This window comes from Chironomus tepperi, unplaced genomic scaffold (assembly GCF_022539635.2).
Source record: "Chironomus tepperi strain 1889 unplaced genomic scaffold, CSIRO-AGI_Ctep_v1 contig_310, whole genome shotgun sequence".
In the NCBI taxonomy this organism is placed as follows: domain Eukaryota; kingdom Metazoa; phylum Arthropoda; class Insecta; order Diptera; family Chironomidae; genus Chironomus; species Chironomus tepperi.
Genome location: NW_027226432.1, coordinates 242280 through 259222, shown reverse-complemented (window position 1 = coordinate 259222; position 16943 = coordinate 242280). Strand labels below are relative to the sequence as shown.

At 35.4% G+C, this 16943-nt stretch overlaps 2 protein-coding genes across 2 annotated transcripts; both read left to right on the top strand.

The window, feature by feature from the left end:
* Positions 1 to 4408: 4408 nt before the first annotated feature.
* LOC139092913 (histone H3-like) lies at positions 4409 to 5416 on the top strand. The gene is made up of 2 exons (XM_070643487.1): positions 4409 to 4560; positions 4618 to 5416. The coding sequence occupies exons 1-2, from the start codon at positions 4508 to 4510 to the stop codon at positions 5114 to 5116; spliced, it is 552 nt and encodes a 183-aa protein (XP_070499588.1). The 5' UTR covers positions 4409 to 4507; the 3' UTR covers positions 5117 to 5416.
* Positions 5417 to 5604: 188 nt separating this feature from the next.
* Positions 5605 to 8643, top strand: LOC139092904 (G patch domain-containing protein 1 homolog). The gene is made up of 4 exons (XM_070643475.1): positions 5605 to 5748; positions 5806 to 5940; positions 5997 to 7149; positions 7318 to 8643. Exons 1-4 carry the CDS (start codon positions 5652 to 5654, stop codon positions 8591 to 8593), a joined length of 2661 nt encoding a protein of 886 aa, XP_070499576.1. The 5' UTR covers positions 5605 to 5651; the 3' UTR covers positions 8594 to 8643.
* Positions 8644 to 16943: the final 8300 nt, after the last annotated feature.

The window sequence follows — 16943 nt, the reverse complement described above, 5'->3', positions numbered from 1 at the left end:
AAAAACTTTTTAAAAAAACCTCGTTTTATGAGTGGACTAAAAAGGAGAAAATAAATTTTATTTTGTATTGTAGAGAAATTGGTTTGAAAGTTGAGACGACACATGAATTACAAACATGCACCTTGACCTTATCGTAAAGTTCTACAACTTAAAACGAGGGCGCTTGTTAACAGAACTTCATCAAAGCTTTGCGCCCTCGTTTTAAGTTGTAGAACTTTACGATAAGGTCAAGGTGCATGTTTGTAATTCATGTGTCGTCTCAACTTTCAAACCAATTTCTCTACAATACAAAATAAAATTTATTTTCTCCTTTTTAGTCCACTCATAAAACGAGGTTTTTTTAAAAGTTTTTTTATAAAGTATTTTATTTTCAACTTTTTAGTCAAAAGATTATTTAATTTATCAAGTTTGAAGAACTAAGCTAGACCGATAGGCCAAGCTTCGCTTGGCATAAGTTTGAAGAACTAAGCTAGACCGATAGGCCAAGCTTCGCTTGGCATAAGTTTGAAGAACTAAGCTAGACCGATAGGCCAAGCTTCGCTTGGCATAAGTTTGAAGAACTAAGCTAGACCGATAGGCCAAGCTTCGCTTGGCATAAGTTTGAAGAACTAAGCAGGACCGATAGGCCAAGCTTCGCTTGGCATAAGTTTGAAGAACTAAGCTAGACCGATAGGCCAAGCTTCGCTTGGCATAAGTTTGAAGAACTAAGCAGGACCGATAGGCCAAGCTTCGCTTGGCATAAGTTTGAAGACCTAAGCTAGACCGATAGGCCAAGCTTCGCTTGGCATAAGTTTGAAGAACTAAGCTAGACCGATAGGCCAAGCTTCGCTTGGCATAAGTTTGAAGAACTAAGTTAGACCGATAGGCCAAGCTTCGCTTGGCATAAGTTTGAAGAACTAAGCAGGACCGATAGGCCAAGCTTCGCTTGGCATAAGTTTGAAGAACTAAGCTAGACCGATAGGCCAAGCTTCGCTTGGCATAAGTTTGAAGAACTAAGCTAGACCGATAGGCCAAGCTTCGCTTGGCATAAGTTTGAAGAACTAAGCTAGACCGATAGGCCAAGCTTCGCTTGGCATAAGTTTGAAGAACTAAGCTAGACCGATAGGCCAAGCTTCGCTTGGCATAAGTTTGAAGAACTAAGCTAGACCGATAGGCCAAGCTTCGCTTGGCATAAGTTTGAAGAACTAAGCTAGACCGATAGGCCAAGCTTCGCTTGGCATAAGTTTGAAGAACTAAGCTAGACCGATAGGCCAAGCTTCGCTTGGCATAAGTTTGAAGAACTAAGCAGGACCGATAGGCCAAGCTTCGCTTGGCATAAGTTTGAAGAACTAAGCTAGACCGATAGGCCAAGCTTCGCTTGGCATAAGTTTGAAGAACTAAGCAGGACCGATAGGCCAAGCTTCGCTTGGCATAAGTTTGAAGACCTAAGCTAGACCGATAGGCCAAGCTTCGCTTGGCATAAGTTTGAAGAACTAAGCTAGACCGATAGGCCAAGCTTCGCTTGGCATAAGTTTGAAGAACTAAGTTAGACCGATAGGCCAAGCTTCGCTTGGCATAAGTTTGAAGAACTAAGCTAGACCGATAGGCCAAGCTTCGCTTGGCATAAGTTTGAAGAACTAAGCTAGACCGATAGGCCAAGCTTCGCTTGGCATAAGTTTGAAGAACTAAGCTAGACCGATAGGCCAAGCTTCGCTTGGCATAAGTTTGAGGAACTAAGCTAGACCGATAGGCCAAGCTTCGCTTGGCATAAGTTTGAAGAACTAAGCTAGACCGATAGGCCAAGCTTCGCTTGGCATAAGTTTGAAGAACTAAGCTAGACCGATAGGCCAAGCTTCGCTTGGCATAAGTTTGAAGAACTAAGCAGGACCGATAGGCCAAGCTTCGCTTGGCATAAGTTTGAAGACCTAAGCTAGACCGATAGGCCAAGCTTCGCTTGGCATAAGTTTGAAGAACTAAGCTAGACCGATAGGCCAAGCTTCGCTTGGCATAAGTTTGAAGACCTAAGCTAGACCGATAGGCCAAGCTTCGCTTGGCATAAGTTTGAAGAACTAAGCTAGACCGATAGGCCAAGCTTCGCTTGGCATAAGTTTGAAGAACTAAGCTAGACCGATAGGCCAAGCTTCGCTTGGCATAAGTTTGAAGAACTAAGCTAGACCGATAGGCCAAGCTTCGCTTGGCATAAGTTTGAGGAACTAAGCTAGACCGATAGGCCAAGCTTCGCTTGGCATAAGTTTGAAGAACTAAGCTAGACCGATAGGCCAAGCTTCGCTTGGCATAAGTTTGAAGAACTAAGCTAGACCGATAGGCCAAGCTTCGCTTGGCATAAGTTTGAAGAACTAAGCAGGACCGATAGGCCAAGCTTCGCTTGGCATAAGTTTGAAGACCTAAGCTAGACCGATAGGCCAAGCTTCGCTTGGCATAAGTTTGAAGAACTAAGCTAGACCGATAGGCCAAGCTTCGCTTGGCATAAGTTTGAGGAACTAAGCTAGACCGATAGGCCAAGCTTCGCTTGGCATAAGTTTGAAGAACTAAGCTAGACCGATAGGCCAAGCTTCGCTTGGCATAAGTTTGAAGAACTAAGCTAGACCGATAGGCCAAGCTTCGCTTGGCATAAGTTTGAAGAACTAAGCAGGACCGATAGGCCAAGCTTCGCTTGGCATAAGTTTGAGGAACTAAGCTAGACCGATAGGCCAAGCTTCGCTTGGCATAAGTTTGAAGAACTAAGCTAGACCGATAGGCCAAGCTTCGCTTGGCATAAGTTTGAAGACCTAAGCTAGACCGATAGGCCAAGCTTCGCTTGGCATAAGTTTGAAGAACTAAGCTAGACCGATAGGCCAAGCTTCGCTTGGCATAAGTTTGAAGAACTAAGCTAGACCGATAGGCCAAGCTTCGCTTGGCATAAGTTTGAAGAACTAAGCTAGACCGATAGGCCAAGCTTCGCTTGGCATAAGTTTGAAGAACTAAGCTAGACCGATAGGCCAAGCTTCGCTTGGCATAAGTTTGAAGACCTAAGCTAGACCGATAGGCCAAGCTTCGCTTGGCATAAGTTTGAAGAACTAACTAAGACCGATTGGCCAAGCTTCGCTTGGCATAAGTTTGAGGAACTAAGCTAGACCGATAGGCCAAGCTTCGCTTGGCATAAGTTTGAAGAACTAAGCTAGACCGATAGGCCAAGCTTCGCTTGGCATAAGTTTGAAGAACTAAGCTAGACCGATAGGCCAAGCTTCGCTTGGCATAAGTTTGAAGAACTAAGCTAGACCGATAGGCCAAGCTTCGCTTGGCATAAGTTTGAAGAACTAAGCTAGACCGATAGGCCAAGCTTCGCTTGGCATAAGTTTGAAGAACTAAGCAGGACCGATAGGCCAAGCTTCGCTTGGCATAAGTTTGAAGAACTAAGCTAGACCGATAGGCCAAGCTTCGCTTGGCATAAGTTTGAAGAACTAATCTATACCGATAGGCTGCACAGAATCTTGTACAATATCAAAACATTGAATTTTATGAAAGAACACAAAATTATCAAAAAAAGAAGAAAACGCCAAAAAAAGCTTGCTCATGCCTAGGCTTGAACTCATGACCTCATGTTTATTAGAACCTGTACTCTAACCATTACGCCACCACGACATATTACCTATGTTTAACATGTGGTTAAATTCGTAATATTAATAAAAATTATTTGTTTGATATTATTATTATAATTATAATTATCAAGAAATTTATATATTAGCTTTAATTTAAATTTGATTTCTGATAATAAAGAAATAGTTTTTTTCGATACTTTCCATCATGAGGACAAAAACGTAGAATTTTATGTAAAAATGCGTGATGAAAAATATTAAACTCCAAGAAAACATTGGAAAATAGCTTAGAAAGGTGTGAAAATGGAAAATTCTTCTTTAAAACATTATAAATTATCAAAAAAGTATGAAAAAGAATTGAAAAAGTATGACAAAAAAAGTTGGAAAATTTGAGACTTGAACCCTTGACCGGCTTGGAATTTTATAAAAATTTTCTTTTTTAAGGATTACGTAAAAATTACGTACGTAAAACGTAAGCTTGTTTTAAAAATTAATTAATTATAGCATAACTAAGCTATATTGTGATTAACTAATGCTTTAATATTGCATTGTCATCGAGAACACACATGCATGAAAAATTTCAGCTCGATTGGAGTAGTAGAAGTGGTCGAAAATTCAATCGCAAGATTTGACCAAGACAGAAAGACAGAAAGACAGAAAGACAGAAAGACAGAAAGACAGACAGATAAGAAAGCAAGTTAAGAAAAACGAGGTAAAATTCAGGTACAAATTTTGATTCAACGGTTGTTTACAATTCAAAAGTTTCACAAACCCTGTTTTGTAGACATTTTTTGTAGACTTATCTAACGGAATTTTTTAACAGACCAAAACAAAAGTTTTTATTTTGTTTTAATTAGTTTTACATTCATCACTATAATTATCTATAATCATTTAGTAGTCTATTAAATTTAGTAACTTAATCATATCCAGAAATGGTTCGAACACAGGCAAAAGCATCAAGTTCACGGAATCTTTTACATGAATCGTAAGTTTCTCAATTTTCATTAAGGACATTGTTTCTCATTTTCCTGGAATTTTTTAGAAGTGATAGCGAGGAAAGTGAGAGTCAGCCTGAAACATCTCGATCCACACGCAGAGCTCCTCGACAGCCACAAAGAGCGCAAAATACGAGCTCAAGATCACGAAAACAAAGTCAGCCACAAAATCGTCAACAGCAGCAACAGAGAAATAGAGAACAAGAAACTGCACCACCTCGCAGACCACAAGCTGGTACTTCTCGTGAAACTCCATTATTAAGAGATATTCGAATACTCCAGCAACGACCGGAAAATAATATAATTGCTAGAGCTCCATTTGGACGATTATTAAAGGAAATTCTGCAATCTCATGGAGATTTTCGTATCTCAAAAGAAGCTTTTGACTGCATAAAGGAAGCACTTGAAGTATATTTAGTTGAACTATTTGAAGATTCCTATAGACTGGCATTGCATCGTAAACGAGTGACATTAGTACCTGCTGACATGTCGTTGGTCCTTTATCTTCGTGGAAGTAGAGATCCAGGCTACTCAGTTCGTAATTAATATCATTTTAGCATGTATTCATATATATTTTTATTAGTAGTTATGATTATAGTAAGCCATATAACTTTGTTAGATTAATTACGATATTTTTTTACATGAATGAATTGTTCACTTAACTAGTAAGTTTTTAAAGTCCTCTTATAAGTAAAGGAAACGATCACAAAGTTAATCATATGAAAATGCAGCATAAACCAGACAAGGTCATCTGTGATCGACAAAAGTGTCCTTTACATGCATAAAACTGTTAAAAAATGTTTATAAACAAACTGTCAATAAAAATTTAAAAATTATTTGTCGAAAATTGCGCCAAAACATCCAGAATTTAAATTTTTCTGAATTAAAGCATTATTTATACAGAATTCATGATATTTTCAGTAAATTTCATTAGTTCACAACAGAAGGTAGTTGAAAATCAACATCCAACAACGTTCTGTATATCCAACAACAAAATATTTGAATATATTTGAAAAAGTCTCCAAAATTGCATTTGAGGAATCAAAACAAATATTTTGTGAATCAAAAAATTAATAAAATAATGAGTTCCAGCGATGATGAAGGAAATAATTACATGGAAGATGATGAGGATGATACTCTGTGCAAGTACGGTACACAGTTACCGCAATACGAAGCAGGTAAAGTTGATTAAATTTATTTTTTATGAAATTTTTATCAAAATATTTTTTTTACAGATGAAATTCCGACAAAAAAGCCGCTTCAAGTAGAAGACATGGTTGTTAAGGATGAAAATGGCAGGAGGAGATTTCATGGAGCATTTACAGGAGGTTTCTCAGCTGGATATTGGAATACAGTTGGGTCTAAAGAAGGTAAAATATTTAATTAAATGATTTTAAACGTTTATTAACATTAATTCCTTTAACAGGCTTTACACCGTCTGAATTCAAGAGTTCACGAGCTGAAAAGGGTAGCATTAAAGCATTTAAACCAACAGACTTTATGGATGAGGAAGATTTCGGCGAATTCGGAATTGCACCACAGAAGATCCAGACAAAAGAAGATTTTGGAACTGCATCAACAAGTGCCAGTAAGAGAAGGCGTGAAGCGCCATCCGATGGTCCAATTCCTGGAGAGCCAGTCTTAAGGAATTTATTAAAACCAGTTCATGATAAAGCAGCAGTTAGAATATTAAAGAAAATGGGCTGGAGAGATGGTCAGGGAATTGGATCAAGAATGACTTATAGTGAGAAGAAGCGTACGAGCGAAAGGAACAAGAAGGAAATGTATGTATTTAGTAAATACGGAACCCAAGAGAATAAAAATGATTCTGAAGATGACAGCATGAGTGATGAAGAAATAACATTCGTTCCTGATGATTTTGATCCATTTATTGCCAACATTAAGGACAATACTTTTGGATTAGAATATTCCGGACTTAAAGCTCCTACAACATCCTCAAAACATTTAAACCTTTTTGAGCCATTTCGAGTTTACGACAAAAAGACTAAAAAGAAGTTTTCAATAACAGGACAAGCTTTTGGTGTGGGAGCTATGGAAGAAGAAGATGATGATATTTATGCTATGGATGACATGAGCAACTACGATCGAACATTAGGCGATGAAAAGAATAAAAATACCAAAAAGGTATCGAAGCCAATAGATGCGTCAATAATTGAAGGATTTTCTCGTGCCACAATTAATGACTCTGTCGTTCGCGTATATTCTGTGGATATACCAAGAGACTTCGAGCCACGAAACTGGCTACAAAGGAAATCAAGATTTGCGCCGTTAAGTACGGATAAAAAGAAAGTAATAGACTCACAAAATAAGCATAAAGTACTCGGTCTTGGACGGCATGACTTGAAACCTGAAGAGCGTGGGAAGTTACTAAATGAAGCTGAAAAGCCTAAAGAACAGTCAAAACCTGATAATGAGGAAATTGAACGAAGGAAACAGGCACAAGAAGAAAAATCTAGAAAAATGTTGGAACTGCTGAATAGCAAGCAATTTGTGTCAGAAAAGTCGAAGACTAAGGAAGATTTTAAGCCATTTATCAATAATCCAGACAAACAAGAAAGGTTAGACATTTAACGGTTTAAAAATATTTGAAAAGTAACGGTTTAAAGTTATTTGAAACTAAAACTTAACGAAAAACGGAATTCTTTTCAAAGTTTTCGTTAAAAATTTGAATGACAAATTAACTGATTAATAAATGATTTAATTATTTTTTGTCAATTCCTTCACAGATACGAGAAATACCTAGCCCTTAAAACCTCCGATGAAGCAGCAATCAACAAATTTTTCAATGACATCCAGCCATTATCAATGTCCTCATTTGAACGTGAAATGGAAAAGAAGGAATTCATTCAAGCCAAACGAATGTATCAACCACTAGATTCACTAATAGGAAGTCGCTTTATAAAGGAATCAGACATAAAAACAGAACCAGAAGTTCAAAAGAAAAAACTTAAAGATGGCAAGGAAGTAATTGTCATTGAACGTACAAAAGTGATGTGGAAACCGCATAAAACATTATGTAAGCTATTTAACATCCCCGAGCCATTTGGTGGTATGATGTATGACGAAGAAGCAGAAAAGAAGAAGAAAAAACAATCAAGCTCATTATTTGATTACATTGGAGTTCCATTAAATACAAAAGCAAATTTTGTTGCACCACAAGTCATACCAAGAAAACTCACGGAAGATCATAGCAGGCGGAATGAGGAGGAAGAGAGGAAAAAAAGCTTTCTAGATGCAATTGAAAAAGAGAAATCATTTATGAATAAACGAGCAACAGCCAAAGATTTCTTCAATGATGATGACTCAATGCATAAGAAGCAAAATGAATCGGATGTGAATAACAAAAAGGAAATCAAGAAAATCGTACCCGATCCACCAAAAACAGAATTAGAAATCAAAGTAGCTGAAAGTATACACAAAAAGCCGGAAGAGAAGAAAGATTTATTTAAAGCTATATTCTGTGATAGTGACGACGAGGATGAAGAAAAAGACGACAATTCACAAGAAAGTGCGGAAGTAGTTCAAAAATTAAATTCCGATGCAAGTGAAGGAGGTTCAAATTTGACAGAAAAGCAAAAGTCTTCATTCATTGAGAGCTTCCTGACTACAAAAAGTGCTAGTGAGATTAATGTCCTTAGAAATGCGTCACCTCCGCGAGGTATCTTCAAGAGCATTTTTGAATTAGGTGCTACAACATCCAAAACATCTAAAAATATTAAAAATGACACAGTTGAGGAAGAGGAAGGATTTTATGGTCCAGCACTTCCGAAAAATATTCCAATTGCCTCAAACAAAGAGAAATACAGCAGCGATGATGATTCGTCATCATCTGACAGCAACTTAGATGAGAAACTTTTAAAGAAGCTCAAAAAAGTCAAATCATCCAGTAGGGAAAAAGAAAAGTGGATTGAAAAGGACAAACTAAAAAAGTCAAAGAAGTCCAAGAAGAAAAAATCACATAAAAAGTCTCATAAAAAGCATAAATCAAGAAAATCTGAATAAAAGAACTGAGCGGCGAGCTGTTAAAGTTTTTTTATATATTTTGCAAATAATATTTTTGTTTTCCTCGCTAAACATCCAGCCATAAAGCTTTTGTGCATGCATTCAAGGAACTAGTGTACATTATTGTTCAGATTGGTTAAATATTGTGGTATTTAGTGACTAAGTTAATTTCATTTAGAGATGAAAGCTTTGTATATTCATATTGTTGCTGTCTAAATTAGTTCGTAGAACTGTTAATTAAATTGTTTGTCTATGGTTGTGGTTGCTAACAGTGTCATTTGATGACAAACTTGAATAGTGTGCATTTTCCAAAATAATAAGGCATTGGATCAAAAAAGGAAAAAAGGTTAACTTACATGGACGATATATTTAGAATTTGAGATTCGAACTCACAATTCTTATAGTTTTATTCATATTGCATATGAAATAGATACTTAAAGCTTGAGCTATCAACTTATTTTTCCAAAACTGACAAAATGTCAATTTATTTTGAGGAGCAATTACGTAGCGCTAAAAGTAGGGTTTTCAGGACCAACAACTATCTTTTCCTAAATGTATCCTGTCCCTATCAGATGGCACCTTAAAGTTGGCTCTATCGCTGGCTTCCGTATACGAACCCCCTCTTCCCCTATGCGGTACGTAATTTTTGAACATATTATATGTCTAGCCATAAGAACAAATTGATTTAATGTGCTTAATGCACTCCTTAAATCCACAATCTTGATTAAATTTGATTAATTCAATCCAACTGTTCTATTATCCAGCCAGACAAATGTCAATGTTTACTAGAAGTTCTAGAAATGACTTTACAGATTTATACCAAAATTACATTAAAAATTCAAATGCTGACCACTTAAGTAAATTTCATGTAAAATTTTGGCATGGAAACAAAAGTTTCTATCAGCTTAAAGTATCCAATTCAAATTCTCATGACCTTCCAGAAATCAAGTCTGTAACTGCACATCTCAATTTAATTCATCCAACTAATGAAATAAATGTCAAGGAGGAAACGTATCGTGATTAAGATTAAAATCGAGCATTGCCACAAACACGTGTTAGTCATCATATTAGATGCATGAGAGCATAACGTGAATATCCTTAAATATATGCTTTATTGCTCTTTTTTACTGTTATCGGTCTTGTTGTTGACATAAAAGCATGTATAGCATGATTACTCAGTCCTATGTAAATTTGCAATGGCCTAAATAAATAAAAGGGACAGTTTGTAAGGAATGTCCTTAAAGTTGTGGAAATTTATGGTTGCTTAAGCTGTTAAGACCTTAAGATTCATAGTTGTTGATTTTACGGGTTTCAAGACTTTGAGGAGTGAGGTTAGACAGGCATAAGGTGGGATTCAAGCCATTCTTTTGATGACATATGCCTGAAGTCTACTCAGAGATGTTGTCCCGAGCAGTTCCAGCAACAAAAACATCTGATACATCGAAGAGGTGTATTGGGAGGGTTTTGGAGGTTAATTCGCTGAATTCTTTATTTTGTCAGGTTTTCTCTGATAATGCCCGACCCTAAGACATAAATATCCAGCACTAAGTGATTGTATGCTCCAATTCCAGTTCATGATTCATACGATAGCTCTGTATACACGTCATAACTGTAAAATCCCCTTTTTTATTCAAGTTAAAAATATTCATAAATTCGTCAAGCCTGACGTATTCCGGTTATCAGCCTTTATTTACTCTCAATGGCATTATTATCGACATATCTATCAAATTACCTATTGTTATTGATTCTATTACTTCATATGATTCTTGTACAATTTATCAGTAAGTTGGTCAAATTTCTGTAAAATCTTCAATTGCTGTTCAATCTTCTCGTAGCATTCTGTTTTGGCTTTAAGCATCTTCTTTATGGTTGCATCATTCTCGACTGATTCATGAGACTTTTGGGCTGTATCTCCGGAACCTTTTTCAAATTTTGGAACTTTTGGTTTTTCACTTTTAAATTTTGACTGGATCTTAATCTTGCTGAATGTCTCATCAACCTCGGACTTGACTTTATTGACAAATTTATTCGTATAAGTATTGACTTTTGTTTCCATACGTAACAATGCACGTTGCGTATATTCATCCTGATTGTAAAGTGATTCCATTTCACTTTCATTATCGTCATCATGATAACAATTACTGCTGTAGACACTGTCAATTTCTGACTCCATTCCACTATTGTATAAATTACCATTAGCTATGGCATCATACAGTTCCTTATTCTGTGCTGAATAATGCTTATTGTTACTAACATTTCTTATTTGTTCCTGATGACAGTTTCTCGGGATGTTATCTGTGTGCTCGAATTTCACATTGTCACGTGCACGAGACGTCGGTGCTTTAGATTGAATTGTTATTGGGTTCTTTCGTTCGCTGTAATACTTCGATGATGTGTAATTTGATGTTGGTCGTTCATTCACCGGTATATCCATTGGTATCTGACGTACATTCTGTAATTGTTATAAGAGATATTGAATAGATTGTGACATAAACAGGATTGAGTTTTGAAATATTGCGATTCAAATTTTAACGGTTTTAAAAATTTAAATTTCAATTATTTTTAAAATTTTAAATTTTAACGTCTTTCAAAATTTTAAGATCCAATTTCAAATTATGATTGAAAATTTTGAAATTTGAATTTTTGAAAACCGTTAGATTTTGAATTTTTAAGCTCATTAAGTTTGAATTTTTGAAAACCGTTATAAATTTGAAAAAATACTGATCCAGTAAAGCTCCTTTGTTGTCTTTACAGAACACGATCCAACACTGTCCTCAAAATGATAATTCTATTGGCTCTTACCCGTCCTTTATTGATTGAAACAAATTCATTCCTCGTCATGTTTCTCGATTCAGGCATTCTTTGATACATTTTTTCCCGTTCCATTGTGTAAATAATTCAAAAGAATCTCTTAGTGCATGAACAAATTGCTGAAATTTATTCACAAAAAATTGATAACGATAAAAAATATATTTTTTTGATGTGAACTTTGATGACGAACAAAATTCAAATTAAAATGCTCACTGTGATAAATTTTTTAAATACGCGATGAGAAAGTTTTGTAAGAAAAATAAACAAGAATTTTACGCTTAAGTTTAACTTTTTAATGAGTTCCTTACAACTTGAAATGCTTAATTGTTTGAACTCTCTGCATCAAATAATTGTTTAAAATTAAATAATGAATGTTGTTGGAAGTTTATGAGTGAATACATCGTAAAATTTCTTGAATTAGCTGTGGTTCCGTGAAACTTCTTCTAATCTACTCATGTTTAATTGGATTATTTGCATGTTTAATTTCAAGAAAAGGATTTTAAAGCAACATACGAACCACAATGCAGCAATGTTGTGCTTCACAACGTTCGAATCAAGCTATTCATACACAAGAAAGTCATCAATCCTATTTGGAACTTAAAAGCTTTCCAAAACCTCAACTTCAAGGATTTCAAAACAAATTCTCGACAAATATTCTCAACAAAACAATACAGTAACTGATTCTCGAATCTAAATACAGAAGCACAACTACTATCCATTGATTGAAACACAAGCCATCATCTCCCATCGCGAAACTTGCATATTTAAACTTCAATAAAGCAATTACTAAATCTCAATTGATACAAAATATTCCATTGATCCAACTCACAGCACCCACGATGCGATGAATAAATTTAATCCTTTTTTTTGCCATATTTTTTCCCCGAAGACCATGAATGTTTAATGCAGTTCCAATAAAAGTCTGAACAAATATTTGAATGAAAAATAAAACGCACACAACAATTTCATCCATCGATTTATTCATTTCGTGTAGGACGAAGGAGAATAAAAATCGAAATGTTTTCGCTGTAAAAAAAAAGTTTGTTATGGAATTCATTACATCCGAATCAACAATTTACTACAAACATTGAGTTTTTCTGGGAAGTTTCTTATCTTCAATTTAATAATTGAGAATCTGATTAATGTAAATAATAAATGAATGACAAGGAAAATTCTCTAAAGGATGGATAGAAGTATTCTATGCTGCTTAAGAGGAATTCATGATTTGGAAGAGCAGCTCAAAGAAGGTGAGATATGAATGAAGACTTGGAAGGTGTAGAAAGGGTCACTCGCAAAGATACCAGCAATAACACAGGTTACTCGGATGATCTTGCTGAATGAACAGGTCAGATGTAACTTATGGCTTCTCTTAGAACTCTAGTGCTGGCAACCGTTTGCCAATATCAAGCAAAACTCCGTTTCCATCAACAATCCGTAAATCAAAATTGGAAATAGTCTGGAACCAGGCCAGATCGGTGTAGACACAGATTAAGTATAGATCTGGTTCAAAATCGACTCGTGAAAGGATAGATTCTCGACTTTGAGTGACATATTAAGCCAACAATCCCTAATTTAAAGACACAGACAAGAATACCCACTGTAAATTCCATTACATCCTTTATCTCCTGCATCATGATCCAGTAATTAATATTGAAGAAGTTCCAATGGATGTTTCACGTTCATGGTCAATGCTGACATTAAATAATTAATATTCTATAAGTGCAGCTGATGCAACAAGAAACTGCTTACATTTCTTCTTCCTTATATTGAGCATAATAGAAGTTGTACATTAAAATGTCTTAACATTCCAACTTCTGTTATGTCGGAAAATATGAAAAATAGTTCGGAAGAAGGAAGAAGAACATTATTTCCGACTTGTCGCTTTTGTAATGTCGACTACGCATAGCAATTTACGCCATCAAGAATAAATTCTATGCATGGCATATAGAAATAATGGACAATTTTAAGGAAATTCATAATATACAACATAGAGGGGAAGAACAATGAATGGAATTGCCGCTTTATATGTTAAATAAGAATGAAATGTGTGTGAAGGATAATCAGATTCTAAAGATGACAAGTCATAATGCAGCAATAAACTATGAACGAGATTATGATGATGATGTTGAAAATTATGCAATAATGTGAAAATTTAAATGTCATTAAAGTGTTGCTGTGATGCAAAAAAGTCATTAGATTTATTTTTTGTCATGGCATCCTTTATGGAAAGTTTTTGTTGGTGTGGGTGTTGAAATGGAAAATTGCCCGAGCAGCACAACGTGCTCAATTAAGCACTACTACGTCGCAGTATTCACAGAGAGACACGAAGTGACTGACCGTACCGTGATGACTGATGTCGACCCATTTTTTGCGCTGAAAAATACAATTGGTCGCAATGTGCTGATCGGGTTATGATTTGACGATTTTTGAATGTCAATTAAATTCTAAATTATTTTCAAGGTTCCTTTGATGATAATAAATGGGATATTTATGATGGATATATGATGGATAATATCTATTAAAAATTAGGGGCCGTTCACTTATTACGTTCGCTTTTTAGGGGGGAGGGGGGGGTCTAGGATTTTGTAACAGCCTCAACCCAAAATTTTTTTTGTAACGACATTTTGTAACGAGGGGGGGAGGGGGGGGGTCTAGAAATTCGTTTTTTTGCGTAACGTAATAAGTGAACGGCCCCTTAGAGATTTTCTACGAAAACATGATGGGTTTGTTATAAATGCAGACGAGAGCCGACTTGAACAGGACATTACACTCAAGTTCATTTACAAAAGCAACCTCGAAGCAACCGGAAGAGAAAATTCAAGTTCAAATTTTTAACGGCCGAAAAAAATTTAAATTTTGAAGTTCAAAAAATCACGTGTTTTTGGTTATAAAATGAAAAACCTTTAATTTATGCTTTTAGCGATGATTCTGTGACTCGAGAACAATTAAAATCATGATATATTGATGTTACAGACATGATGCTTCAAACTAGAGCTCTCAACGATGTCTGGTTGCAGAGATTTCACCCTTCACTCAACCAACCAACCATCCAGAACTAATATACAGCTTTTTTGACAATACTGATCCATTCCAACAAATTCCATTATCATCAACGTAAGCAAACATTTTCAAAAATCACCAAAAAAACCTTCCTGACCGTCAGAAAGAAATTGTAAATTAATTAATTTATTGAAGTCATAAATGAGCAATAGATAAGCAATATTTTCAAACGTCAAATCATTCATTCCAGATTTAATTGGTGTTTATTATCCTCTACCATAAAATGGCTATCTATAATTAACCTTATCATGCGCCCACACCCCAACCAACTTACTGTCATCAATTGCCAATATTTTTAATGAATAATTATGTGCATTATTTTTAGAGGAACCAGACATAATATTTATGACAAAAAATGGATGATGATTGATATATTCTTGGATGAGATTCATTATAATAAGAATTGCACATAACAAACTGTCCATTTATACATTTCTCAATGTCTAAACAAACTAAATAAAATCTAAAAATATCCTTAACACAACGAAGGAGTGCCTTTAATGCCCCCCAAAAGGCAATTCCCCTATTTTTCGTGATACGATAGCACATAGGCGGTAATTGTCTATTACACTCTGCAAGCGATATGAAGTTTCAGGTGAGACGCATAGAATAAAATGTTTTGTGTGACGGAAATGTTTTTTATGATCGTGAATTTATAAATGTCTCTAACTTGTAACTGGATATGCCATATAAGACAAAACAAAAAATGCAATGCAGGATGTATATTGACCTTTATGACGCTTGTTTTTGTCTATCTCTATCTACCTTGTAAATCATATGTCCTGTAAAATCAATTAAAGGCAATCATAAAAATTTCTACCTTTTTCATATCCATCTCCGCTAATTAAATTTTTGTGCTTAATTATGTCGAATCCCAGCACATTCACTTTATTATTGTCATAAGGTAGAGGGCGATAAGACATTTTTTGGACAAATGTAAATAAATCACAACGTGCTTGCATTTTTATATATCATGTATGAAAGTGAGCGGTCATCACATGTGTTCCCTTTATTGTTGTATGCTTATTGTCTATACAGCGCAATAAAAAGTGAGTCCTCGAAATTCATGACTTTACTGAATTACATGGGATTAAAGTATGTATGATTTGTGGGACAATTTAAAGGAGTGGAAAGTGCATGTGTGACTGTTGTGTTTGAGAATTTTTTTCGAGTTCTGTTGATTTGGGATATGAATTATTTTCAGTAAATTTAGAAGAAGATGTGGATGAATTAAAAATTGGGCATTTGGACTCTTTTAAGTATGTAGAATCAGTGGTGGGCAGTCTAGTGTACCGCCAAATTTTTGGGAATGCTATTAACCGTATGCCGTGTGTGGTTTCGGTCGAAGCTTACCATCAAGGTGTGCAGAAATAAATAATAGGCTACCCACTACTGATGTAGATTGTCATTGTATAAAAGTATGGGGAACAGGTGAGAAATGTGATGATATAAGCCTCTTCGAAGAGTTGATGTAATTCATTATTATGTCGTGATCGATACTGTACTCCTTCTTTTAAAGACCTATAAATTATTCCAAAATACGTCTTTTAAGGACTCTAAGGGGCTTCTTCATTCTTAGTTACCGTCATCAAATGGCTAAACTAAAGAAGCCGAAGTATCCATGAAGTCTAAACCATGAACCAAACCTCCGAAAACTCACTAAGTCCGTGAGAACTCCGGAAATCGGGAATCGAACCCAGGAGTTCAAATTCAACACCAACATTCATGACCCGCAGCTTGCTCAGTGATTAAAGATAACCTAGGTCGATTAGCTAGGTAGATTAGTTCATATTAAGCATTTGCATTCTACAGTTTGAAGCATCTGGTCAGTTTTTTGATAGACTAGAAGCATCTAACTAGATTACTAATTAATTACGTCTAAGAGTCTTTCAAAAGGAACCAAAATTATGGTAAGTAAAAGTATTTTGATAGCTTACTGATCAGATGCTTCAAACTGTAGAATGCAAATGGTTTATTATGTACTAATCTAACTAGTATGGTCGAATGAACTGTGTATGAGGGTCTCTATACATTATATCTTCAATTATACCTAAACAAACCTTCCAAGAAGCTTTCCACCTATGTTTCAAATGCAAGGAAAAAAATGTCAACGAACCTTAATTATTCACATAAAATTAATTGCCATTTGTCTATTAAAATTTTCGCGACCTTGTGTCGTGTCATGAGATGTTTATCTCCTTTTTACATGAATTTTATTTAATGATAAACAATTTTGCACGCTTTTTATGAAATAAACGGTGGCATAATGATAATAATAAAACACACAAAAAAGCACCGGCTGATAATGGAGAAAATTGCTTTTTTTACTCAGCCATAGAGCAACTAGGGAGAGTTCTTTGAGAGAAAGAAACTCAAAAAATGAGAATAAAAGTATAGCATGTTGAGTTCCATTCTACATAGCTTTTTTTTCATATTGTATTAAGTTCAGCATGTAAAGTTAGTTGCGTATTATCCTTCA

What these genes read in the sequence shown, in the direction of transcription:
- LOC139092904 (XM_070643475.1), top strand. Translation starts at nt 5,652, where the DNA reads ATGAGTTCCAGCGATGATGAAGGAAATAATTACATGGAAGATGATGAG. An exon ending in GTTACCGCAATACGAAGCAG is followed by an intron (nt 5,749 to 5,805) that starts GTAAAGTTGATT and finishes TTTTTTTTACAG; the next exon opens with ATGAAATTCCGACAAAAAAG. An exon ending in AATCCAGACAAACAAGAAAG is followed by an intron (nt 7,150 to 7,317) that starts GTTAGACATTTA and finishes ATTCCTTCACAG; the next exon opens with ATACGAGAAATACCTAGCCC.
- LOC139092913 (XM_070643487.1), top strand. Translation starts at nt 4,508, where the DNA reads ATGGTTCGAACACAGGCAAAAGCATCAAGTTCACGGAATCTTTTACAT. An exon ending in CGGAATCTTTTACATGAATC is followed by an intron (nt 4,561 to 4,617) that starts GTAAGTTTCTCA and finishes GGAATTTTTTAG; the next exon opens with AAGTGATAGCGAGGAAAGTG.